Raw genomic sequence first — 26,217 nt, forward strand, 5'->3', positions numbered from 1 at the left:
AAAGGTCACTTTAATAAGATTCTACTATCTACATATAGTTTTGACATTTGTGACAAAGTGTTTTTTGTTGTTGTTGTTGTTGTTTTTTTTTGTTTTGAGAACTGTGAACTGGCCCTGGGAAATGTGGACTCCAAAAGGAGTGAATCCTAATAAAGCTTTCCTGTGCGCTAGACTGTCAGTCAGCCATCAACGTTTCATCAAGCTCAATAAGCACACGTTCCTAAGGACATCCAATCGTCTGAAGTGGCTTAAAGTTTTGCTTTATTTGAAGCAGTTAATGTTGTTTAAATCTTAATTAACACACTTCAATGCATAAAAAAGGCTGAATCTGTCATGATTTTTTGACAAGCATACAATGACCTGGATGAATAAGAATATTCACACGCCAGAGATTAAAGATCTGCTTCAAACGGGTCAGAAAAATACCCATTTACTTTTTTTAAATTTCAGGGCTGCTTATTTCATGCCAAACACACCAATCTCTTTGGTTTAGATTAATTTCTAGAAATTTATAAATCTGACTCTAACATCACTCCCTCACCAGTCGTGAACCCTACTGTAATGTTGGGGACATATTCAGGGTTCAAGGTAAATGTGAACTTTGGGAGTGTTCTTTATCAGGCCCCACAAGCTTTTTAAGGTCTGGCAATGCTTCTGTGAATTGTAGGTGGGGAGATTTGAAATTAAATGCTGAATATTATAAAAACCCAGCATGGTGAAGATAATACTAGGTAAATATGATCTATTCTCCTTTGTGTAGTGCAGCCTTCCTCAAATGGGAGACTGAGGTCCGGGTTCAGACCAAGTCATGGTCTAATGCGGGCAGATGATGAATTCCCGTGAAGTAAAAATAAAGTACTATACAGTTATGTGTCAAGCAGCTCGGTTTTATTACTTGAATCCACTGTCACCGATGATGTAAGTGCGACATGGTTGCTCCTGTTGTGATTATTTCACCAAAATAAGACAATCAATCTTATTAGTTTACTGGAAGCGATAATAACATCAACGTGGAAAAAACAAACCGCCGACAGTCTTACAGTCAGTGGCTTCTTTTTGGATTTCAGCAGAGGCTGAAATGTTAAAAGACTGATGAGTTCAAGGGCCCATGATTCATTCTTGACAGTGAGATGTATTTGTATTTTTTTCACTTCTCATACTTTTTTGTTAGAAAATGACCTCGGCAGCCTGTAGAGGTGTATACTGTATATAGTTTACCTCTCTGTAAAAACAGTATTCACATGCAATCTGTGCAATTTAATGTTATTTATTTGTTTAATTTATTTATGTATTTATTTATTGTCTTTTTGATGTCCTGATGACTTATTAATTCTCAGCTGTTTCTTGTACTTTGTAGCACTGCAGGAGGCCTTCACCGTGCAGCCCAGTGATGTCGAGGTGGCAGAGGGGGAAGTGGCTGTTTTAAACTGTGCCCCCCCAGTGGGACACCCAGAACCTAACATTATGTGGAGAAAAGATGGCCTGCCAATCAACTACACTGACTTCCACTACACTGTAAGATACAGTTTTTGCCTCTTCCTTAGCTTCAAATCAAATGTTTGCATGTTGGTTACTCAAGAGATAAGTCTTATTCCAGTACCTTGCATTGTGCTGTTATGCACGCCACACCACCATTAGCCCTTTTTTCTTTTCACTGCAGTCATTTTGACACAAGAAAATAAGAAATAGAACGGAAGCAATTAACATGACAGGCAAGTCCAAACCTAGCACAAACCTATGACATTTGGTAAAGGTGTGGCTCATTACGGCACCACCAGTCTGCTTGATATTTTCACTGGGTTGGGAATAAGAACTTGCCCCAACTGTATATTGTATAGCCCGTGAATATAGTTCACAAAGTGAACACACAATGCGTAGGAATAAAAAAAACATAGGACACAACAGTCATTGCGTTCTGTGGGCACTGAGAGCTACCCAACAGAACCAGCATCCAAACACCTGGACCAAACCAAAAAGGAGCAGTCTTGGAGAATGGTGAGCAAGGAAGTTGGTGTATTTGGTTCATGTATTTACTTGTTTACAGGTGTAGAACTGTGTACCAAGATAATATTTAGTATTCGGCAAATTATTAGCAAAACCACGACCACCTGATTCACAATCAAACTTTTTTTTTTTTGTACATCGCAGGAGAAACCACGTGAAGCAACCTCTCTTGTAGTTCCTCTGCAAACAAATGCATGCAAGACACCTAGGGAGAAGCAATATTTCGTATTTGCTCTGAATCGAGCATTGGCGTTACTCCCTCAAAGCACAAATGGTATCACTCTTTTGGGTGCAATATTAAGTGATAGCGTTTCCACCCAAATGGTGGTGTTGATGGCAGAGGGGCCTCTCCGCATCCTAACAAAGCAAAACCATTTGGAGTTATGAGGCAGATGTAGCCTGCTCCGATGAGGGGCAAAACACAATAAAGGAATCAAAACGATGCTTAATATTTTTTAGGAGAATTGTTGCGGAATAATACCGTATTGGCCCGAATATAAGACGGTGTTTTTTGCATTGAAATAAGTCTGAAAATGTGGGGGTTGTCTTATATTCGGGGTCTAGACATTATACCCAATCACGGCGCTAGATAACGCCAGATACTGTATCATTGAAGCGAATGCTGAACTTGACTCCCCAGGCCAAAGCGAACCCCCGTCTCGAAGAATAAAAATAAAAATAGCGGCAGCACGAAGAAGAAAAATAAAAAATTGCGGTAAGAAAGAAAAGAGAAGAAAATAAATGAAGAGATAACAGAAAATGGAGAAACGTAGCAACAATCTGGAGAAAAGTGGGTCGAAGATCGGCCAGGTTAACTGGCAGCTGAGGAGAAGTTATGATGTCATTTCAAAAACCAAAAGCCATTCATTTACGAATGTGATTGCACTTGAGTTTACATATTTAAATGTTCAGATATTAAGATTTGAATGAGGCAAAATAACATGCTTTTTCTCTCAAATATATTGTTATCATCATTTGTTTCAGATGTACTGTAATTATTTTCTGTATAAAAATTAATTTGGCGTTCAAAAAGTATTTTTTCAAACTTGAGTCTTGAAAAAGAGGGGGTCGTCTTATATTCGGGCCAATACGGTAATTGAACTTTCTCATTGTCGTGCTCTTTTATCTGCGTTGTGGCAAGCTGTACAATTACGTATACCTTCAAAATGTACCGTTTTAACTGTAATCTTAGCACCAAGTTTAAAAGCATCTTTTAATCAAATGTAATTTTAATTTTTTTATTGACAAAAAAAGAGAGATAAATCAGTTTGCACTCACTGTCAACTGAGTAATAGCGATCAAAGCTCCATTGATAATTCAATATTATATTTTGCACATTTGTAAAGCGATCAAACTTTTACTGTGAATTCTTCCTCCTGTTGGTGTGTGTGTGGGTGTGTTTTTGTGCTATACAGGAGCTGAATGGAAAGCTTATCATCGCTCCTGCAGAGAAGAACCACTCTGGGGCCTATGTGTGTGTGGCCAGCAACACGATGGGGAAGCGCGAGAGCAGGGCAGCTCGACTCACTGTGCTCGGTTAGACATTTCCAGAGTCGAAATTGTCATTTAATATTGCAGTATTTTAACGCACTACCATTATTCTAAATGCAATGTCATTCCACTTTGAGAACCGATTTACTTTCTTTTACTCTAGCAAAACCAGTTTTTGTGGTCAAGCCAGAAAATGTCTCAGTGAGATTGGGGGAGTCTGCCCAGTTCTACTGTCAGGCAAAAGGTGACCCTCCACCTGCGGTGGTCTGGAGCAGAGAGCGGGGCCCACTGCCCAATGGCAGGTATTGTGAATGTCAAATTTCATCGTACAGTACACAGTACAATATAATGCTTGTTTTATTTGTACCACAAGCTCTAAAGCACTACAACTTAGAAAGTATGAGTAGGAATTTGACTAACATGACCTTGATTGACTCAGGAGCTAAAAGTAGTGATCAGTAAATCTTTTTTTTTTTTTTTTAAGCCGTACAAAAAGAATGTTTGGGCGCAAGTAAAACACTGCTCATCACCAAAAGAACACAATAATTAGAGTGAAGCATGGTGCTGGAAGCATCATGCTTTGTTTTTTGTTTTTTTTTCCTTTGGCTGGGGTCCTTCGACAATATAGAGGGCATTATTCCACGTTCAGAATAACAGCCACTGTCCCTTCAGGCTTCTGCAAGAAAGTAAAATACAAAGTAAATGACAGGGAAAGATTACTAGAATGGAGTTTGTCAGAGGCACTTTAAGTGGTGACAAGTATCTCCAGAATATCATTTAACAGTATAACGTTAATTGGTTCATTCTTTAGAACCACATCCCACTTATATCTCACTGAGCGGCAAAGATTTGCAAGTGTGTGCACACGTAGGGAATGTTTTTTTTGCGGGGGTGGGGGTGGGGGAGGTCAGAGTTCGTGCACATGCTTGCAAAACTTTGCCACTAAATGAGTATGAGGTTATTATTCAAATTTTGAAAAAGTTCATCTTTAATTCTTTTTTATTTGTACTTTTATGATTTTTTTAACCACAAATACCTGGCATTTGAACAGAGGTGTGTAGACATTTAATATCCACTGCATTTCTGTAAAATTGCACAAAAAAGTAACGTTTGAGCTGCCATCCTACGTGACATCTCTCACCATAACTCAGCAAGCATCAAAGGATTAACTTGACGTGTTTTTTTTTCTTTTGCTGCTTTGTGATCTTTTTGCATATTCTTGAAAATCCAAAGAAATCTCTGTTCGCTAACCGTGTTGACTTTCTTTTGGCAGTTGGCAAATACTTTTTGTGCATTACAGCAGTTGGCCATAAGGTGGTGGTAATGCACTCAAAAGTATTAAGGTAAAAGTCACATTTTTGTCCAGATATCTTATGAACCCAGACCAGACACTTCAGATCCATTATGTGACGGCCCAAGATGCTGGCAAGTACACCTGCACAGCGGTCAACGATGTCGGTGTGGTCACAGCCACTGCACAGCTACTAGTTGAAGGTCAAAGTATGTCCGTATGATTTTTGTTGTGCTCTTCATTTGGCGAAACATTTATTCCAATTAATGCATTATTTTGGTGAAACGATATGAGGTTGAAGTTTAGGTTGGGCGGAATCGTACCTCCAAAATTAGCACTTTTCAGGAGACCCAATAAGTTGTTCAATCATTAACGTTGCATCATCCAAGATAACAATCCATTTTCAACACTTACTTTTGCTCAGGAACAAACTCTGCACATTTGCTATTTCCGCATTTGCGATACGATTGCGTGCTAACTTGCGTTCGCTAGTCTAACGCATAGCAATAGCATCGATAGCATCAAACTCTTGACACTATACAAGCTGTCTCCTGGAATGACATCAAGTTACTGTAAATGACTTATCAACTTTGACTGCACTTTGTTACTAAGGGTGTCTCCAAGTTGCAATAATTTAATACACAAAGACAAGCAACACCACTCTACAGTGGTACCTCTACTTACGAACGCCTCTTCATACAAAATTTTCAAGTTATGAAAGGCCTCAACAGGAAAATATTGCCTCTTAGGAATGAAATTTCAAGATACGAAAGGTAAAACTACAGTATGGGCTGCTCCTCGCAGCTCCGAGTTTCCTGAATGCAATATCCTTATAGCTGCTCTGCCATTGGCTATTACCGAGCATCATCCTGGCATCCCATTGACTAAGAGGGACTTCTACCGAACGTGTCTATGTGTGTAGATAGATAGACATGTGTCGATGCAGCGTCCTCGTCACTCGCTCCTTAAGCCATGAGGCGTTCCGCTAGTTTTACGTCAATGTGAATCACCCAGAAAAAGTGTTCACCAGTCGGGCGATCGCTCACGATTGGATTGTTAAAAGCCGACAAAAGCAAACGTCCTTGGATCAGTTCTTTACAAAACGCCAGGCAAAAACCACTTCTGAGAGAGAACATGAACTAAAGAGGGCAAAAATCGATGAGGACGCAGTTAAAAGTTAAATGACCATCATTTTTATTCTTTATTCTTTGTTTTTTTACAGTATGTACAGCTGTCATTTATTGTTCAATAATCTAATTGCAACATGTATTTGTTACATATTTTGATGCATTTTTATGCTTTAGAAAACATTTATGTCTGAATTTTGGGGGGGCTTGGAACGGATTAGGGCATTTATATGCAAATCGCATCTCAACGTACACATTTTCTAGTTAATAAATTTCTTCCAGAACCAATTAATTTTGTAAGTAGAGGTACCACTGTAACTGTATTACAACATGTCTGAACCAAATAAAACATTAACCCTTTTCAGGGACAGCGGTTACGACAGTGGACAGCTTATCATGTTATCAGGTTACAGGCAATTATTATTGGTGCATGAAAGGGTTAAAGAGGTGGAACACAGTCACAAATGTTTCTTGTACATATATGTTCCTTGTAACAGCACAAAACATGCTCGGAAAGCCTCCCTGTGATCGTAAAATTTGCGCCAGTCCCCTGAGTAGTGCACCGGCAGTGGTGTGATTGTGTTTCAATTAAAATTGGTAAATACTGACAGACAATGCCATATTAGTTGCCTAAGTGTTGCCTAAATAACATTTGATAAATGTGCCTTGTTAAGTGGAAAGTGTCTTATCCCATGTTAGGTACACTTGCATATTGCTCTCTCTCTCTCTTATAATCTTATATAATGTAGTAAGCTGCGTTTATTTCCTGTAGCTGCCAGTACGAAGCAGAAAGATCAACACATAGAACTGTCAGCCCTGCGAGTGGTCCTCGAAAATGTCACAATCATGGCCCCAGGCTCCAACATATCACAAGTGCAATGGAAGGTATCTAAACACTGTTACACGGAAAATTAAGAGCATGTTTTGCTTCATCAGTTGCTTTTCTTCATCGCGTTCTTTCAGTTCCAGTCCCTCCCCATTCAGCCTCATTACCTCGATGGCTTTGAGGTCCTCTATCGTTGCCTTTTCCCCTCCAGCTCCGACTGGGCCGCAAAAAAGGTGACCGTGCCAAGCTTTCAGACCCAGGTTGGCCCATTAAGGAGAGGCTACAAATATGAGTTTAAGGTTCGCCCCTATGGCAGCAGTTTGTATGGCCGGGAGAGTAACACACGGCTCCTTAGAGTTCCGGAGACGGGTGAGGAATATTGCAGTCATTATATTTTCATAATTTGGAATTCAATAGTTACTTCATTATCTTTTTCGATGCAGTTCCCAGTGCAGCTCCACTAGCTGTGTCCATAACAGTTTATCATGATCACAACAACTCCATCCACCTAAACTGGGAGCCTCCTCCATCTGAAACTCACAATGGAATCATCCAAGGTTACCAGGTAATGCTTATTTAGTTGATTTGATCTAATAATAATGATAAAAAAAAACATTTATTTTGAAAGCGCTTTTCATCGTACTCAAAGACACTTTACAAGAGTTTAAACCACGGGATTAATGTACACTTTGAAGCCAAGCATACAGTACATGATTTAAAACAACTAGCCTCTCTTTATCTGCACTTGACTTGTGACACCTTTTCCTAATTTCAAGTTTAGAAGCAAATGTGATGAGTCATCAGAACCATTTCGTTCATGGTTCACTTTTTGAGCAGGGACCATTTCAACACATAATTCAGGAGACCACAATTGTTTCTCAGTATATGTGTCATATCGTTAGTTAGTAGACACTGTTCACAGCTTTACTGTAGTAATGTTTCAGTTACATTTTGGCATCAAGTCAAGAACAGTACATACCTGTTTATATTTGACTTGTTTTGTGTTAACTTCACTTTCCCATATTTTCCAAGTTTGCATGCGGTCAATATTCTGTGACTAATATTCACACATTATATGTGTGTCGGAATACACACTGTCACATTTTTGCTGAAAAGACAGAAAATAATGTGGAAATGCTGCAAAGAAATTAATGTATTCAAGTTTGGCAATGTAAGATGCCCGCCGGTGGCTTCACTTCTCACTACAGCGAATAAACAGTATTGTGTTCCTATGACCAAATATTCTGGTTTGAAAAGGGACCCAGGGGACTTATTTGGGTTTTTAAAAAGCAGAATATGCTTTTTATTAATTTATTTGTTTTGCTAAGATTCAGGTTTTGAAAGGGTTATTGACTGCATGTGAATGTATTCATTGTCATCAAGTGTACTGGTATTTAAATGGTAATATTTTTTTATTGTTCACATCTTTTCCACGCACAATTTTTCTTTAAAAAAAAAGTTTGATCAACTCTTAATTCCTATGCTGGGAGAGGAGACACAGTGGGTAGAAACTGTGAAAGTATAATTCAACATTTGGACATTTCTAGGCTGGTCCAGAAAATGCCACCCAAACTTCAATGCAAACTGTTTCCTCATTCAGGTGTGGTGTGTCGAGTCATATGAGCAGCAGTACCAAAACTGGACTGTTGATAGCAGCCAACACTGGCTTGATATTTTTGCCCTGCAACCGGGGAAACGCTACTGGATTACCCTTGCAGCAGTGAACGGGGCTGGAGTAGGGGTGCCAAGTGACCCCCATGGATTTGTCATAAGTAAGCTAAAGCACATTTGAATAATTTTCGGGGCAATGCAAATACTACTTGTAATTCATTCGATTTTACTGACACATGGAACATTATTTGTGGAATAATTAATTTTGTTTGTTTGAAAGACCCACAGATAAGAGTTACTTCTGAGAGAGAAAGCCGCAGACCGGATCAGTCTCCCTTGCTTTCGCTGCTCCAGGATCCCGTATTGATTGGCAGCATTAGTGCCCTCCTGTGGTGCATTTTGGTAGTTGCAGCTGTCTGCCTCCTAAGACGCCACAGCAAAATGGGTCATCTTATACCAGGTCGTGACAGGGCTAAAGGTGTGTAATTGACCAACAAGTAAAATGAACAACTTAAACATTGAAAATTTTACATGTAGAGGTACATTTAGGATATTGTTGAAAGATTGACAACATCAGAGGTAATATTTTATCTAGTAGTGATGTGGTCATTACACTGATTTTAAAGTCATTGAATAGTCTCCCTGTGTTTAAGGATTTATTTTAAGGTTGTTTTATTGGTTTTAAATGTCTTTATGGACTAGAGCAGGGGTGTCAAACTAATTTCACATTGTGGGCCACATATGGCCTCGGTCGATGTCAAGTGGGCTGGACCATTACAATTATATCATACTCTGCTCTAAATAACCAAAATAATATGTCTTTCCTTTGTTTTGGTCTAAAGAAGCAGAAGAACATGAGGAAAATGTTCACATTTAATGAACATATGTTTTACAAAACATTTCATGAAGCACCTTAGATTTCCTGAGACAAATGTGCAATCTACTTTTATCATTCACCAATATGCATTGCAACTGATCCCACTGATTGTACAAAGGCACAGAACTTTAACAAGTAATTGGAGTAATGCATTTTAAGATTAAATGAGATTTACAAAGAAAGGAATTTTTAAACCATTTACACATGTGCAGATAAAATCTCAATTTAATCCCTGCTTACACCTTACACTAAGCTAAAAATGTGTAAAGAATAAAGTATTCACATGTCCTTGATAGCATCTGCTGTGTTGGGTCTGTCTCAGTGACAGACTGAGACTGCTGTTGTCTTCTTCTCTGATCAAAACATTGTGTCCCCTAGCAGATACTCCATGAATTGCACTTTATTAAAAATATTAATTCCGTGTCTTTTAAGCATTTTTTCACTTTTAAATGATCCTGCGGACCTGATCGAACCTCCTTGGGGGCTGGCCTCCAAGGTTCCGGCCCGCGGGCCGTATGTTTGTCACCACTGGTCGAGGGCCTTCCTATCTTTCCGAACTTCTTTTACCTTATGAATCCCTCAAAAACGAGCCCAAGAACAGTGGAGCTCGGACTCACACCCAAAATCCCCATTCGCTAATCATGGTTGCTTTCGGAAATACGCTTCGAGCCCACACTGCTCCACTTCGACCGTCAGGAAACTCAGAGCATTGTTCAAATGTGCCATTCAGTCATTCAGCGAGCCACAGAAAAGGAGAGCCATAGCCCAGTGTGTTGGGCAGTATCATGGTTATTCTAGTTACAAAAATGAAAAAACTACAATTGAAAATATATTTAGTTAACAAAAACAAAAATAATTTTAAAGAAACAAAAACAAAAATAATTTTAAAGGAACAAAAACTAACTAATTATTTCTTTGCTTTACAAATCAAACTAACTCTGGTCCTGGTGCAGACGGCTCCTTGAGCTGCTGTTTCCTCACCTGGATGCTCTGTGCCCAAACTGAAGTCCTTAGGTCATGACATCATTATTTTTAAGTTGTTTGTGCGTGTATCTAGGCCCTTGTGGAAGAGTGGCAGGAAGTGATCATTTTAATCAATGTAAAGGACTTTGGGTTACATGAAAAGCATTGTGTAAATAAAGTTCAAATGAATGGTTGATCTTGTTGTGATTTTTCTCCATAGGTTTGCGAAAACAAGCTGGTGACGATATCTTTATTAATCACAGGTAAAAGGACGTGAGGTGTGAGTTATCACATTTCTGAATGCTCCGATACTTGCCATCATTGTTATTCCTTCTCTTCAGGATGACAGCTCCAGACTCTCCATGGATCTCTGGGAGTTGGAGACCTGCTTTTAACAAGAAGTACCAGGATTTGTGGGCTCAAGGTCTCGAACCTTCGGGGATGAGGAACTCAAGTGAGGACTGACTGCACATTTTTTTTTCTTCTAATTTTTGATATTACACAAATGACAAAAAATACAACGGCAGCACAACATTCCACATAATACAGAAATAAAAAATAAAAAAGGACGGAATCGGGGAGGGGGCGCAGATAAACTTTGGGAACAATCGTTACTCCACAGTTATTTAGATCAAGTTATTGTTCCTTTGTTCCCGAATGAGAGTCCATTTTTGCAGCTTGCCCCCTTTCATGATTTTTGAAGGTTGAAGTTGCCTTTTCAGTCGGTCTAAAATGTAATTCAACCAATTATGTTTATTATAATAGTCTGTCTTACATACATTCCAATTCATAAAGTTAATTCTGTTAACAGACAGAATTCTAACCTGTACACATTGTTTTACGTCCCAGTTAATGTATGTCAGAACATTAAGGAATGTGACTTCTCAATATTACTTGGAAAATATCAATTAGGAAGTCAGTCAACACATCTTTTTGTACATCATTGCAAATAAGACTGAGGTTGTCTAAAGTTAGGGTAAACCAGCTCCTTTGGGGAATGAATTCATTTTAATGCCTGTTTTTAAAAAAATTCATGAACCTTTTTCCTGTTTATGAACTTTACCATGAACTTCAAGAAAATACAATCACGCAGCATGTACTTGCATGCGACTGAACACCCATTATTTGTTCGCTAACCTAGGGTTGTTTTTCTATAGAAAGAAAAAAAAACATGCAACAAACAAAAGATGTATTTGAGGGGAACGCAAGAAAAATATTTCTAATCCAAACCGTCTAATGAAAAAAGATCCAGTATGTGTATATGTACGCATGTATATGCTGTGTATGCGAAGCTAAATATTCGCTATCCATTTGCATTTGTGTTGACCCGCTGTTGGCTCAATGTTGGTATCTGAGGTATTTCTGTTTTCGGTTCTTCCTCACAAATTATCTGTTTGTAGGCTCCATGGCCTTTGTCTTCTTATCTCCATCTTGTCTCCTGCTGTGTTGTTTGTCTGGCTCTCCATATACATTTAAACTGTACTGATATATTTGGCAACAGTTTGGTCAATTAACGATGTTTGTCTGTTACGTTCTCGGTACATTTAAGTGCTTTTCAGAGGATCTAGACACCATTCTTCTTGTGTCATGTGATTTTTACGACCTGACTGAATTGCTATTCAGTGTCTGTTAAATGTGCCAAAAACTTACTGGACTTCATAAAGTCCATCTGTTTCCTTTTATTGTTTGTCCCGTTTTCACTACGCTGGGCAGTGAATTGCCACTTCAATCATATTTGAATTTATGTTTCATCAGACTTTCAAGTGCCAACTAAGAAAAACCCAAGCTGTATGGACTCAGCTGTTCCCATTGTGACTGACAGCTGTGGCGTCTATGGCACCTTTTATGTTGACCTCATGGGAAATGGGCTCAAGACCTTCAACAGTCCCAGACGTTACCCCGAAATGCCTCTTGGCCTGCCACAACAGCATGGATTTGAAACCATTCAGATATTCACTCAGCCTAAGACCTCACCACTTACTGGCAGGGAGATGTTACCATGGAAACAGTCCATACGGCCTCAGCCCAAAATGGGTGTTTTGAGGGAGTCATGGGAGAAGAACCACATCAAGCAAGGTGAGTTGGGGCGTATGAGTATTACTACTTTTTAAATGCAACTAGTCAAGCTTCCTTTTAGGTGGATGTCTGTGAATGCTACTCTCAATGAATTATTTCAAACCGACAGTAAAATGTAGTTTTTTTTTTTTTGTAGGTCGCCACATATGAATACAATTTGCATTGTTACATGATGTGTTGAAGGAACTAAATTATAACTATTTTGCGCACTATAAGGCGCTTCGTCATATAAGGCGCGCCTTCATTTAAAGGCGTATTTTAAAAAAAAATTCATTTCTAGGGCGCACTGCATGATATAGAATAGAAGCTACAATTGTGGCTGCGGTTGCGCTATGCATCCACTAGATCAGGGGTGGGAAAACCTTTTGGCTCTGGGGCCACATTGACTTTTAAAATTTGACAGACCGGGTCAGCACAAGATATGGCACATATAAAAAAAAACTGAAAAAAAAGCATGAAAGTATTGACAACCTTTTTTGAAATGAGAACAGTGTTGTTGATTACCCATTTTAGCCAGTGCATTGCTGCAGATGGGTTGTGATCTGACCAGGAGAAGAAGATAAGATAAGATAAGAAAACCTTTATTAGTCTCGCAATGGAGAAATTCCAGATTCACAGCAGCAAAGTTATGAAAGGAAGAAGTAGAACAACAAAATATAGGAGCTGCTGGAAAGGCAGCCACTCTCGCGGCGCCATTTTGAAGTCAAAATAACAAAAATAACACAACACAACACATAGGACACAGACAGTCGTGCAATCTTCAACACTTTTCTGCATACACTTTGTTGTCTGAAGCAGTTCTAGATGAAAGAGGAGAGTAGGAGCGATACAGTATTTTCTAGTTAAGGAATCATATTTGCGGTGTCCAATATTTCCTTACAACAGAATTTCCTTCTGTGTGAAACAACTACGTTACATGTCCTGTATGAAAGTCCAAGTATTTTTTAACAACATACATGTGTGACAACACAAGCAGCAAAGTGCAACAACATATTGCTCAAAAACTGTTTATAACACAAAAACCGCAGTATACAGTACAGGTATATGAACAAAATATAGTATAAAAAAATTAGGACTATTTGCTACAAAATGAGACAAGTATCAGACCGTGGTAGATTTTCTTTCCACTCATTTACTGTCTCTAACTTGATCACCCCTCTCCATCACCACCCAAGACAGCGTTGCTCAGCTGATGTCGTGCAACCAACTTTTGAAGCCAGCCACGGAACGCTTCGAAGTCCTTGATGCCTCATAGTTAGAGCTATGGAGCTCGCCTTCTCTCTTATCAGCGGTCCAGTTTGCGGAAGGTTTTTCCCACGATAACAGTCAAACCATTCAAGGAAACATCCATTGACTCGACCGTCCGTTGAGCCGCAAGCAATTCACTGTGAGCAGGGAAATTGTCAGAATCGGACTGAGAAAGAATCACTTCCTTGTTTTTCAAAGTCTCCGACTCTAAGCGTTTCCTGAATGTTTCATACTTTGTGACCCCCTTCACTTAATCGGATGCATTTCACTTTCTCTTCCGCGGTCATTACTGTTCCTCTTCGTTTGGATGCCACGATCTACAGGGCGTAATTGTAAATGAATGGCATTTTAAAAAATCGCAATTCCAATAAAATTTACTGCAATAAAGAGTAACTTACATGTCGCTCTTTTGGATCCAATGATAGAAAATAGTGCCGCGGACACAGTTATTCCGTCGTATCGAGCAGGAGTTGCTCGAGTCGGCGCTACTGCGAGCTTCCGTATGGCTTTCGGGTCCCGGAACTTCCATTGTTATGAATGGATCGTCAATGTAATATATATAATATATATAATAGTAGAAAGTTTAAGGCATAAGTTTTTTTGTTTTTTTTACCGGGTTCAGTAATTTCCGTTTGACAGAGGTCCGCAGGTGGCAGATAAGATTTCTCCCTCTATCTCTCTCCCTCTCTCTTCGTCTCCCGCTCCCTCCCTGTGCTCTGCAACTTCAAGTAACTGTGCCACCTGCCGTTGAAATGCCTGTCATTACAAGTCCAAATGAAACGAATGCAATTATTCACATCGAACCTTATTTGTGTACCAACCTTCATCGGTCCGGATTAAAAAGACCAGCGGGCTGCAGTTTGCCGACAGGGTCTAAATATCCTTTGACGTCTTGCTTTTTTTCACCTTCTTCCTAACTCTGCTTTTGATATTTTCTTCGTTTCATAATGGCTGCGCAGAGCTTACAAAGTAGTTGTATGTTTGAGTGTGTATTGGCGAATGCACATGTCAATTAGTGTCGGGCAGAACTCTCTTAGGTTACAATTGGTTCCTGCTAATAATCACCACTAGATGGCATCGGAGCACTGACAGGGAAACAACTCAATGGGGAAGATAAAGAGACTGTATAAAGCGCATCAGATTATAGGGCGCACTGTTTTGAGAAAATTTAATGCTTTTAGGTGCGCCTTATAATGCTGAAAATTCGGTATGTTGGCGCATAACCATAAGGCTCAAATGGCATAAATGTGGTTTTCATTCTTGCAATGGCCAAGATACTGTATTTATTATTACAACAAGACAGTGTACCCTTCAAATGACTTGTTGTTGTGCCGAGTTCACTCTGTCAAACAACAAATAAACAATGTTGCAGTTTATTAAAAAAATAATAAAAATCTGATAATTTGATACTTACCTTTGCTGCTTGGTTAAGTTTCTAATGTGTTTAATTGAAATCCTATGAATAATTTTGCATGAGTCATTATGATTTTAATACAGTGAGATAAGTGGTGCAGAAAATGAATGGCTGGATGTTGCGGTAGATGATACCTCAGATTATCAAAAAACTTTTGTCCAAATCAACACAAGTTGACACACAATTTAAATTATTAGATTTTTTTTTTTTTGTGTACATCAACAATACTTTATTTTTACCTGCAGAGGTACATGCAGTGAAGAGTGTCCCCATAGTGCAAATCAGAAACCAGGTTGATCCATCTTATGTCAGCCAACAGAGATTCAGTCATGTCCCATCGGGTCATCTTGGTATGGTTAAAAATTCCCTCACTCGTCACATCAACCTCCACTTGTAAATGTCTTCTGATGTTGTACTTATTTCAACTTTTCTTGTATGTCTGTGCCCTTCGGATTTCCAGAGTATAATCAATTTGCCGACTGCCCTCGGGTACAGCATAATTTTGCGTCACTACAACAAGTAGATGTGCGACCGCCACCCAAACTGTTTAACTTGGAGGAAGCTATGGACATGCACAGTGTGACTTCAGATGAAGGGTAAGACACACACGTTATATCAGAAATAGTGATTGACCAATTGTCGGGGCCGATATTCGACATTTTGATGCAATTTAGCATCAGCCAAATTTAAAAATCCAAGTCATCAAAAGATGGGTTATTTTAAGATCTTTGCGGGCACCTGCAGGCAAGTAGCAGCCGAGAGGATGTGTTTTTTTTTTAACTTAAATATTAATGAGTGGCTAAGTGAAATAATTTCAATTATTGGTACATTGAAAATTTGTAAGACTTCCTTCACTGTAGAAAACTTTAGGGAACGATTTATTTGTTGATGTTTTCATTTGACTTTTGTTGCTTTATGCTGCCCAGTCTGCAAGCTCCCTGCACTTTTTGTTCAATATTTTAAACAAAGATGTGCAATTTCTAAGACTGAAAAAAACTTTTAACATGTTACAAATATGAAAAGCTCTTTAATAAACATAACCTTAGAGCAGGGCCCCACGATGCTACCCTATTTTCATGCTCCCGAGCTGGCTAGCTTCCTCAGCGAGCTGGCTAGCTTCCTCAGCTAGCCGGCTCACTCTCTTCAACTAGCCGGCTCACTCTCTTCAACTAGCCGGCTTGCTCTCTTCAGCGAGCCGGCTCGCTCTCTTCAGCTTCCACCCCAATGGTTCAGCTGGACAGTCTCTGCCATGTTGTAGTTGTCCTGCACCATCTTTGAATCTTTCCATCTGTCATGCTGTGGCTAATTCATCTCCACGTTCCCCCAATCACCTGTCATGGCTGATGTCCATCTCCAGAGTATTCTTTTGTCCCATGACCATTTTCTTTCTGGGAACTTTTTTTCAATTCCACTGGTATGGACAGTGTCTCATCTCTGTGTTCATTCCTTCCATCCATCCATTTTCTGATCCGCTTTATCCTCACAAGGGTCGCGTGGCGTGCTGGAGCCTTTCCCACCTGTCTTCGGGCAGTAGGGGGACACCCTGAACTGCTTGCCAGCCAATCGCAGAGCACACAGAGACGAACAACCATTCACGCTCATAATTACACAATTTGGATTCCAGCTGCAGCCTTCCTGTGTGGTGTCTGCATCTTCTCCCCGTGCCTGCGTGGGTTTTCTCCGGGTACTCCGGTTTCCTGCTAACCACTGGACTACCGGGTCGTCCTCTCTATGTTCAGTTTTTTTTTTTCAATATGTTAAAAAAAAAACATGGGAGGGTTTGTGTGTGTGTGTGTTGGGGGTGGGGGGGGTTCCCTTATTTTTGCTTTTTTGTGAGGGTGGAGCCAACCTCTATTTCTCATGGAATCCACATGGGTTTTTTGAAGAATTTTGGAGGGGGGGTTACAAAAAAAACAAACAAAAACAGATGTGCTGTGGAAAAGTGGTTGGGAAATACTGGTATACAAGTGGGATAGAAAATGGATGGTCAACGTGCAATGCCGCAACAGCTAATGGTTAGGCTCTGCCAATGAAGGTGCTTCGACAGCAGGGGTGTGAAACTCTTTGTTTTTGTGGCCCACATTGTAGTTATGGTGTCCTCCGGCGGGCCGTTATGATTGTGAACCCATATAAATGTAATTTGTTCTTATGTTATCACATATACACATATCATGGAGGTTTGGTAACAAATGCTCGCAATATCTTATGCCTCGGTGTTAAAAGAGAAGACCATTTGAAATAAAGATGAAGTCAACACATTATTTGCCTCTGCGGGCCACATAAAATGATTTTGCCAGCCAGATCTGGCCCCCAGGCCTTGAGTTTGACATGGTGTTCTACAGGCACATAGATATTTGCAACAAGTCTACATGAAACTGTACCTTTCTATCTTCCCTCATTTCTGACCAACGAGCTAACTTCTTTGAAGCTACACCTTTAGTGCTGAATTAGGCCTCCATTGTCTCTAAAGTGCAGAAAGGTTTGCGTAACCATTGAGCACAATGATTTATTATTCTGAGTGGAAAATTATAAAGAACACAATAATGGGTCTAACACTAAAAAAAGTGTCCCTTGTTTTACATTCTTCTCAGATCCAGTCGCTCCACAAAGCTAACAATGGATCTCGGCTCTCTCCAGTCAGTGTGTGATACCTCAGGCAACTCTCTACTGTCCACCAACAACAATATGAACTATCCCTCCTATAGCTCACTATCCACTGCATTGTCCAGCAGATCTCTGAATGAAGAACAAGATGGCACACTAACTGCACAGGAAGCCACCCAGTATCTGGAGCTTAGTCCCAAACCCGAGAAATCCAGGTATGCATACAATAATGAAAAAAAAAAATGTTTTTCAGTTTTTGTTCAAGGTCGCTCACCCACAATATAGCCTCTTTTTAAAAAAAAAATAAAATGTCAGGAGATGACCAAATCATTGTTCTCTCTCGTCAGTGCCCTTTCTTGCCTCCTCCCTCTTCCCTCCATGATGCGTTGTCATAGTGAGCTCAGCCCTTCTACTCCGATTCCCCCTGACACTTCCTCTGAGGCCCCACCGATTGGATTGCGCCACGCTCGCCTTCAAAGTTCACCTTCCTCCTGTTACAGTGAGTGGGACAGCTCCCTGTGGAACACCTGGAGCTCAATTACAGATGGAAACTTTGCAAGTGCCCGCGCAAGCCTCATCAGCTCAGTCGACAGCTGCTACACCAATGCCAGTAGCAACTTTGCCCACTTTCTGACAACGGAGTCTGTTTCTGGAGCTTCTTTGTCAGGTAAGCAGAGACAAAAAACACATTGTTACGTCGCTGCAAAAACATTGCGATTATCTACGTAAATCAGTCAATCTACGTAAATCAAATCCCACAAGCTTTTTTGTGGGACGACATTTTTCAGACTATAAGTTGCATTTTTTTCCCCATGGTTTAGCTGGTACTGCGACTCATACTCAGGAGCGACTTGAAAATATTAAGATGAGAGCTCGTACTCGCACCCAAAATCATGTTCCACAATTGTGCTGATGGCAGTGAACGAGTTCCATTTGGATTTAAAAATTCTGCTTCGAACTATAGAGAAGCTTTTCTTTTTGGTTTCTAATGGCATACCTTAACTAACTCAAATCCCACATCGCATTGTGGCCAAAGGTAGAATCCTGTTCGGTTATTGTGCCTTTTGGTGCTGTAAATAGTAAATTCATGTGGCGGATGCCGCATGCGAAATGAGCGCGTTAGATGGGAAGACGGTCCCTTTTGTTTGTTTCTGGGAGAGGTGGCAGCAAAATAATGACTTACGTCACACAATGGTTGCCATGACAACTTATCTTCTTTTTCTCCTTCAATATCTTCTTCTAGTTGTGAAACCTGGCCTATTAATTAAACACAAGCATTATATTAGTCCCTTTGGGAATCTGCAGAGAAAAAGTGTTGAACAATTTTAATTCTGCTGAGAGCAAATCTTGATTCTGTGGATTGAAAGTTGATTTCCCGCGGGCATTAAAAACAACAACAAAAAAAAATTCATATTCTCTTTGTCCCTCTATGCCAGAGGTGTTCGACTGGATAGCACATCCGTCTCACAGTACATAGGTCATGAGTTTGATTCCAGCTGTGGCCTTCCTGTGTGACGTTTGCATGTTCTCCCTATGCCTGCATGGATTTTCTCTGGGTAATCTGGTTTCCTCCCACGTTCCAAAAACATGCATAATAGGTTAATGGAAACTTTAAATTGTCCCTCGGTGTGATTGTGAGCGCAAATGGTTGTCCCGCAATTAGATGGTAACCAGTCAAAGGTGTACCCCGCCCATTGCCCAATGACAGCTGGGATAGGCTCCAGCAAGCCTGCGTTCCTCGTGAGGTTAAGGAGATTAGAAAATGGATGGATGGATGGATGGATGCATCCATCCATCCATCTTCCCGCTCCTGCGTTGGTTTTCTCCAGGTACTCCGGTCTCCTCCCACATTCCAAAACATGTGTGGTAGATTAATTGATCACAAATTGTTCGTGGTGATTGTGGGCGTGAATGATTGTTTGTCTACAGTGCTGAAATAGTATTTGTCCCCGTCGTAATTTCTGTGTTCTTTGCATATTTGTCACAAACAAAGGTTGCAGTTCAACAAACCAATATTAGTATCACACAGAGACGGCCCAAGGAAATACACAATGCAGTTTCTAAATGGCAATTTAATTTATTAAGGCCCAAAAAAATTAAATCCAGCTTTTGTGCGCAAGTGTGTCACAGCACTGACGCGTTTGCTTTTGTAATCTAAACGAGAACATAAAAAGAGCGGATTTAACCAAAAAAAATCTGAAGTGGGCATCACCCCCTGCAGTGTGAATGTAGCCTGTCTAAGCGCGCCAGCACGCTACCGGGATGAAAACGACCTATGCATGCAATATTTTGTACCTCGTAGCGAGTATTATGTACTACAATTGAATACCCACTTAATTTTTCATGCTTGTCACTAAACGTCAAAGGCATAGATCAGGGGTGCCCATTAGGTCGATCCTGATCTACCGGTAGATCTAAGACCGGTCCCAAGTAGATCCGAGGAGTGTCGAGGAAAAACAAACAAACAACCATTTGTGTGTCTTTGTACATGTTAGTAATATATTTTTTGTGTTAATGTACACTGCACACTAATCATCTTATCAGTCTCATTTTCACCCAAAAAAATATTTAAAAAATAAAATAAAGCAGGTAAATCTTGAATTTACGGTGGCGCGTGATTGCGTCACCGGAAGTTGTTAGCTCTCAGCAGTCTGCAATTGCAGCTTGTGATCAGAACCGTTGCGCTCTATCTTTTATCGTCATTATTCTCATTCAGAGTTTGCTTCGTGTACAATTCACCGAGGGCACGGGCAAAGAATAGGAATCTAGGAGGGCCCAGGGAAGCACTTTAAAACGGTACGTGTGAGCTACGATAGTTAACAGGCGGCAAAAGTGCGTCGCATGCCTCAGTTTCAGGCTGTTTCTCATCATGGCGTGCGTGTGCGAGTGTGTGCGAGTGTGTGTGTGTGTGTGTGTGTGTGTGTGTGTGTGTGTGTGTGTGTGTGTGTGTGTGTGTGTGTGTGTGTGTGTGTGTGTGCGCGCGAGCGCGCGCGTGCCGGTAAGGGTAGATCCCGGGAGGTTAGTTGATCGAAAAGTAGATCTTCGATCCAAAAGGTTTGGGCACCCCTGGCATAGATAGATGAACAAAGATACATTTGTAATGAATAGATAAGGATAATAAATAAGGATTTTCATAAAAATGAAATTGGGTGTCTTCCCACAGCTGGCGAAGAGCATTATGTTGATGAGCCTTTATGGGTGCACTCTGACTACAGCCCAACACGTCATTGTGAGCCGATTTTGGGAATGCTTTTCCAGACCATTAAAAATGTTGTATTCTCATGATTAGTGTTAGTATTGTAATGATCGTTATTTCCCGATACAGTCCAAGTATTGTTTTGCGTTTCAATCATTGTGTGACACTATTTTATTCACTAACTGGTTGGGAGTAATCACACATTTCTCTATCCTTGTGATTTGGCATTCAAGGTTTTTTTGCTGCCTGAGTTCATTTGTAACAAAAAAAAAAGCATCTGCACTGACATATTTTAGCCAGCTGTCCTTTATTGTGTACCCTTTGCAATGAAATCATGATTAGCCTAAAGTGGGATTCTTAATGCTCGAGACCATTACCAGAACATAAGGGTGAAACGTTGAAACCTGTTTTTAATTTGCTCAATGTAAAAGCAAGTCGCCGAACAGCACTAGTCTTGTTACATACAGTATGCTTTTATCTGGCTGGTCACAAATGTTGAAGGAATCCAGTATCTCAATTGCATGTGTCTGTAAGGCAAGACCAAATAATTACTGCACTCAGCTTTAGACAGCAGTGATGTATCATCAACAGCCATTGTCCAAACATCTAACTGAAGGCTGCTTGCTCCTTTGCATCAACCTTTTGAGTCTTGTATGTGCTTTTGCATTCATCCACTAGATGGGGACCTCGTTCTAGTCATGCATGTTGGCAGATTTATTTTTCTCATTACCTAGAAAATATTTTGGTGGTCTTTGCAGGTTGGCACTATAGAGTCATCATGTACAGTATATACATAACAAATTAAAGTAGCAGAGGTAGGACTAAATCACATATGTGCAAGTCCCAAGTCGAAAGTCGAACATGAAAGTTTCAAGCCAATCTGACCCAAAAATAAATGAATAAATAAAAATCAAGAAGTCAAAGCCCCATTACATTTCAAGCTAGTTGGGTCATGTCAGCACTTGGTTTAAGCAAGTCATACCGGAAGTCACTTTCTTCAATCATGTTCAGTCACTGTATGGGGGAGATAATGATTTATTTTTTTCCTCACTGAATATGACAAGAATTTTTTTTTATGAAATTCAAATGAGCAGAAACTTATAGTGCGAAATGAAGTGTATTTATAAGCACGAAAGAGTATCTATCTAGCTAGCTAGCTAGCTATACAATACATCTTTATAAAACTCTTTCTGTCAATTTTTTTTTAAAATCTACATGCACAAATACAGCACTGCAAATAAGTCACGCTGAAAATATTTATGTGTGCGCCAGATTCAACTGTGTCAGTGCAGATTTGGGCCCGTATACTGCAGGTCAGTGAGTGTGGCTATGGTCAGGCCAGCCGCCTGTCGAAGTCCAGCTAGCCTCCCCACAATTGCTTTCGAGTGCCAACTGCAAAAGAAAAGCCTAATGAGGCATTGATATCCATGTGTTGTTGCTATTACGTACTTGATGAGCTTGTTTTTGAAGTTGGCCCTCGCAGCACATTGCATAATAGCCTATGAGCAACCGATGTGGCAGCAGGCTTGACTTAGCTGACTTAGCTGCCGCAAATGTCAACAGTGTTGGGGTGGAGGCAGTGGCCGAGCACGGGGGGCCGCAGAAAAGACGGTCATCTCGGTCTTACTGTACCGCGACTTCGACGGTCCATCTAAATTTGTCTTCATTGTGTAAGTAGTCCGTTGTGCAAAACAGATTGAGGACCGGAACGTTGCCCTAAAGAAGTGCTTATATCAGCTGCATAGTCCCATATGAAAGTCAAGGGTGAGTAATTAATTTTTCAAAGGGGCCATCTGAGAAACTGAAAAATCTGTGGAAGGCCGCAGGAATACGCTAACTCACTTGGATTAAATCTGAATGGATTGTCTTTTTGGTTCAATAAACTGCCACTTGAGTAACCATGCTATATTGTTTTCATTTTGAAATTAAAAAAAATAGTGAAAAAACTTACAATCGGTCACATTAAAAGGATTGACATATGAACATTAAATCATTATTCAAACTTTTTTTTTTGCCCATTGGTGATATGTGCTGGAGAATGGGAATTGTGTTAATGCATGAAGATTTTTTCACATAAGGGGGTATTTTCGCCCATGTAGGTTTCGTTCTAGAGGAGTTTCACTGTAATTGACATGTTGAGTCGGGTGTGTCTTAACCTCCATGGCAGAGGCTCCGTTGAACCCCTGAGACCGATTCACCGAACCCCTAGGGTTCGATCAAACCCAGGTTAAGAACCACTGCAATACAATAAAGAATGTTATGAAGACAATTGATTCAACAAAAAGGCAAACAAACCTCATGGGCTCACATCCACAAGGTGATAAATATTTAAAGTCTTGCTTGCCTCTTGCTTGTCTCTTTTTTGATTTTGGTATTATCTTCGTAAAGTACCGTATTGGCCCTAATATAAGACGGTGTTTTTTGCATTGAAATAAGACTGAAAAAGTGGGGGTCGTCTTATATTCGGGGTCTAGACATTATACCCATTCACGACGCTAGATGGCGCCAGATACCATTGAAGCGAATGCTGAACTTGACTCCCCAGGCCAAGGCGAACCCCTGTCACGAAGAAGAAAAAATAAAAATAGCGGTTGCACGAAGAAGAAAAATAAAAAATAGCGGTAAGAAAGAAAAGAGAAGAAAATAAATGAAGAGATAACAGAAAATGGAGAAACGTAGCAACAATCTGGAGAAAAGTGGGTCGAAGATCGGCCAGGTTAACCGGCAGCTGAGGAGAAGTTATGATGTCATTTACATTTCAAAAACCAGAAGCCATTCATTTACGAATGTGATTGCACTTTAGTTTACATATTTAAATGTTCAGATATTAAGATTTGAATGAGGCAAAATAACATGCTTTTTCTCTCAAATATATTGTTATCATCATTTGTTTCAGATGTACTGTAATTATTTTCTGTATAAAAATTAATTTGGTGTTCAAAAAATCTTTTTTCAAACTTGAGTCTTGAAAAAGAGGGGGTCGTCTTATAATCAGGGCCGTCTTATATTCGGGCCAATATGGTAGTTGTCTGTTTGAGTGTGCATTGTCGAATGCACATGTCGTGGCACGTGGCATTGACATGACACTGTCTTGGATCTTTGGAGTTTTACAGACTTTCTGCTTCCTCCAGCGCCAGTGATATAAAATCGAAGAGACAGAGACATCACAAATGTAGTCGATTGTTGTATCGCAAAGGACATGTTGCAGATAGTAAGCCCTGTCAACAATAAATCGTGTAAATTATGGAGTGTATTGTCCTCTACTGCATACTGTTTCATGCCTTACTCTCACAACTCCTGTCAATGCACATCTCCCCCTTCTGTGTTTAGAATTTTCTCCACCAGCCTCCCCACTCAGCAGCCTGTATCCATCATTTTGCGCCGAGGACCACAGACTCAGAGAGGTGGACCCTGTTCCTGCGTGGGACTGGAGCGTGAACTGGATGGAGGAAATGGAAGCTCAGTATAGAGCTCACTATCCTGGCAGAAAAACAAAATCCTTTAATGCTTAGGGAATTATTTTCCCAGGTTTGTCAGAACTACAAGACATCAAAGTGGATCGACACAATTTTGTCTTGACAGCACTGGAACATAAAGCCTTTAAGTACTTTCGGCTTTCCAAAAATGGTTACATATCCAGGTGTAATGTAGGACAGTCTTTTAAAAAAAATATTTTTACATTTCTTTACATCTGTCTGATCTTGCATTTCTGTAATTGTCTCCTCAGGTCACCCTATGGAAATCCAAATACTTAATCTGACATCCTGCAAATGACCTCCATTCCGTTGTCATTTTTTTCCCCTCTCCTTGTATTACTTTCACACATTAAAGAAGAGGATCATGAGAAACCTCCCTAGAGCTGTTCTCACCTGGTGTGTTCTGAAAAAGACACTAAGCCAGTGAGATAGAATCATGAAGCACAAAAAAAAATACCAAGTGAGCTTTTCTCATAGCAGATGTTTGCTGATTTTCATGTTAGCTGGAAGATTATATAAGAGCTGACAGCTCAGCAAGTAGCGTGTTGCCTCCTAATTTTTTACCGGCATACGTTCGCAATATTTAGTTTGGAACTATAAATTTAAAAGACGCTCGCTTTGGGCCCTTCCAAGTTCATGCCACAAATTGAAAATGCTATTTTTAGGGCCCCTGTCAGTCACATGCCGTTGCATTTCATCCCTTCCAACCACCACCTAAGATGGCACCCCTGTATATCTAGCAGTGGTTATTGAAAGATGTGTAAACATCCATCAAAGAGCGTTTTTTTCTTGCTTATTAACTTCTTATTCCAAGGTTTTTTTTTAATATACTTTATTAATTGCCCTTATGCAAACTGTAGATGAAGTGTTGAAATCTGTTTCAATAATTTGCATGATATAAAAGTAATTTGCAATCACTTATGCTTGAGCATTTTTTTAATAAGGTCTTCCGCTAATTTAAGATAAGAAAACCTTTATTCGTCTCACAATGGGGAAATTTCCAATCTTTATTTTTATTTTTTGTTTAGTTTGTAAGCATGCATTTACATGCATGTTTTAGTATGTGTGTGTGTGTTTGCATGATAATACTGTATTTTCCGGATTATAAATGGCTCTGTAGTATAGGTCACAACAGCCCTAAAATGCAAAATAAAGAAAACATATACAAAAGTCACCCTGGAGTATAAATCACATTTTGGGGGGAAATTTATTCAATAAAATCCAACACCAAGAACAAGACATGTCATTTGAAAGGCAATTTAAAATAAAAATAAGATAGAGAAAAACAAGCTGAATTAGTGTACGATATGCTAACGGAGGTAGATGCAGCACTTCCTCTTCTACGTTGCTTACTCATCGTCAACTTATAAACACAGGCCTAGAGCGCCAACCTGTGGTTTAATGTGAAAATGACATGGGAAATGATATAATGATGTCTTAATAATTTCACACATAAGTCGCTCCAGAGTATAAATCGCGCCCCCGGCCAAGCTATGAAAGAAAAACTGTGACTTAATCGTCCGAAAAATACAGTAACACATACATGGATACAGCAGAACTGATTCTTCATGTTTTGATGTGAACCTCGAGAGTGTGTTGTGTCAGCCAATGCATGTGGCGCAGTGGAGCTGGGGGCTTTTGTGAAGAAACATATGCCTTTAAATGAAGGAGACAGATGAAGGATAATCCCCTTTGTCGTCGACACAAGCACCCTCACACACACATTCTCACACACATTGATTGAAAATGCAGCACAATGCAGATTCTTGTTAACACGGATATTTGTGTTTTCTTGAAATGTTGTTGTTGTTGTTTTTCCTCGTTTGAATGCTTCGCCTGTATCCTAATTGTCTATTCAGTGAGCCTTTGCTGAAGAATAACTGGCAAAGGACAAATATGGTTTTGAAAGAGACTGCACATAAAAAGCTGATCCTGACTGGGCCTGTCCAATGCAGCTTATAAATGGCGCAGACAGTAAAGCCCTTCTTTACTCAACGTCCCCAGTCCCATTTG

General features: G+C 40.0%; 1 protein-coding gene across 7 annotated transcripts in view; it reads left to right on the top strand.

Moving 5' to 3' along the window:
* Positions 1-25,378, top strand: part of robo4 (roundabout, axon guidance receptor, homolog 4 (Drosophila)) — a 32,421-nt gene extending 7,043 nt beyond the window's left edge. Inside the window, exons 3-20 of one of the 7 annotated variants that reach the window (XM_086131709.1) lie at positions 1,358-1,515; positions 3,420-3,540; positions 3,659-3,797; positions 4,862-4,995; positions 6,686-6,798; positions 6,877-7,108; positions 7,183-7,304; positions 8,340-8,511; positions 8,631-8,828; positions 10,411-10,453; positions 10,532-10,644; positions 11,946-12,266; positions 15,174-15,278; positions 15,389-15,524; positions 17,520-17,564; positions 17,658-17,747; positions 17,880-18,199; positions 24,059-25,378. In XM_086131709.1, the coding sequence (XP_085987835.1) occupies positions 1,358-1,515; positions 3,420-3,540; positions 3,659-3,797; positions 4,862-4,995; positions 6,686-6,798; positions 6,877-7,108; positions 7,183-7,304; positions 8,340-8,511; positions 8,631-8,828; positions 10,411-10,453; positions 10,532-10,644; positions 11,946-12,266; positions 15,174-15,278; positions 15,389-15,524; positions 17,520-17,564; positions 17,658-17,747; positions 17,880-18,199; positions 24,059-24,240 (2,744 nt within the window). In that variant the 3' untranslated portion in view covers positions 24,241-25,378. Of the gene's footprint in view, positions 1-1,357; positions 1,516-3,419; positions 3,541-3,658; positions 3,798-4,861; positions 4,996-6,685; positions 6,799-6,876; positions 7,109-7,182; positions 7,305-8,339; positions 8,512-8,630; positions 8,829-10,410; positions 10,454-10,531; positions 10,645-11,945; positions 12,267-15,173; positions 15,279-15,388; positions 15,525-17,519; positions 17,748-17,879; positions 18,200-24,058 lie in introns of all 7 variants that reach the window. The other 6 variants (XM_086131710.1, XM_086131707.1, XM_086131712.1 and 3 more) reach the window with 6 other exon arrangements.
* The last annotated feature ends 839 nt before the right edge of the window (positions 25,379-26,217 follow it).

Source organism: Hippocampus guttulatus, chromosome 15 (genome assembly GCF_054856545.1).
Source record: "Hippocampus guttulatus isolate MCC_2025c chromosome 15, RoL_Hgut_1.0, whole genome shotgun sequence".
Lineage (NCBI taxonomy): Eukaryota > Metazoa > Chordata > Actinopteri > Syngnathiformes > Syngnathidae > Hippocampus > Hippocampus guttulatus.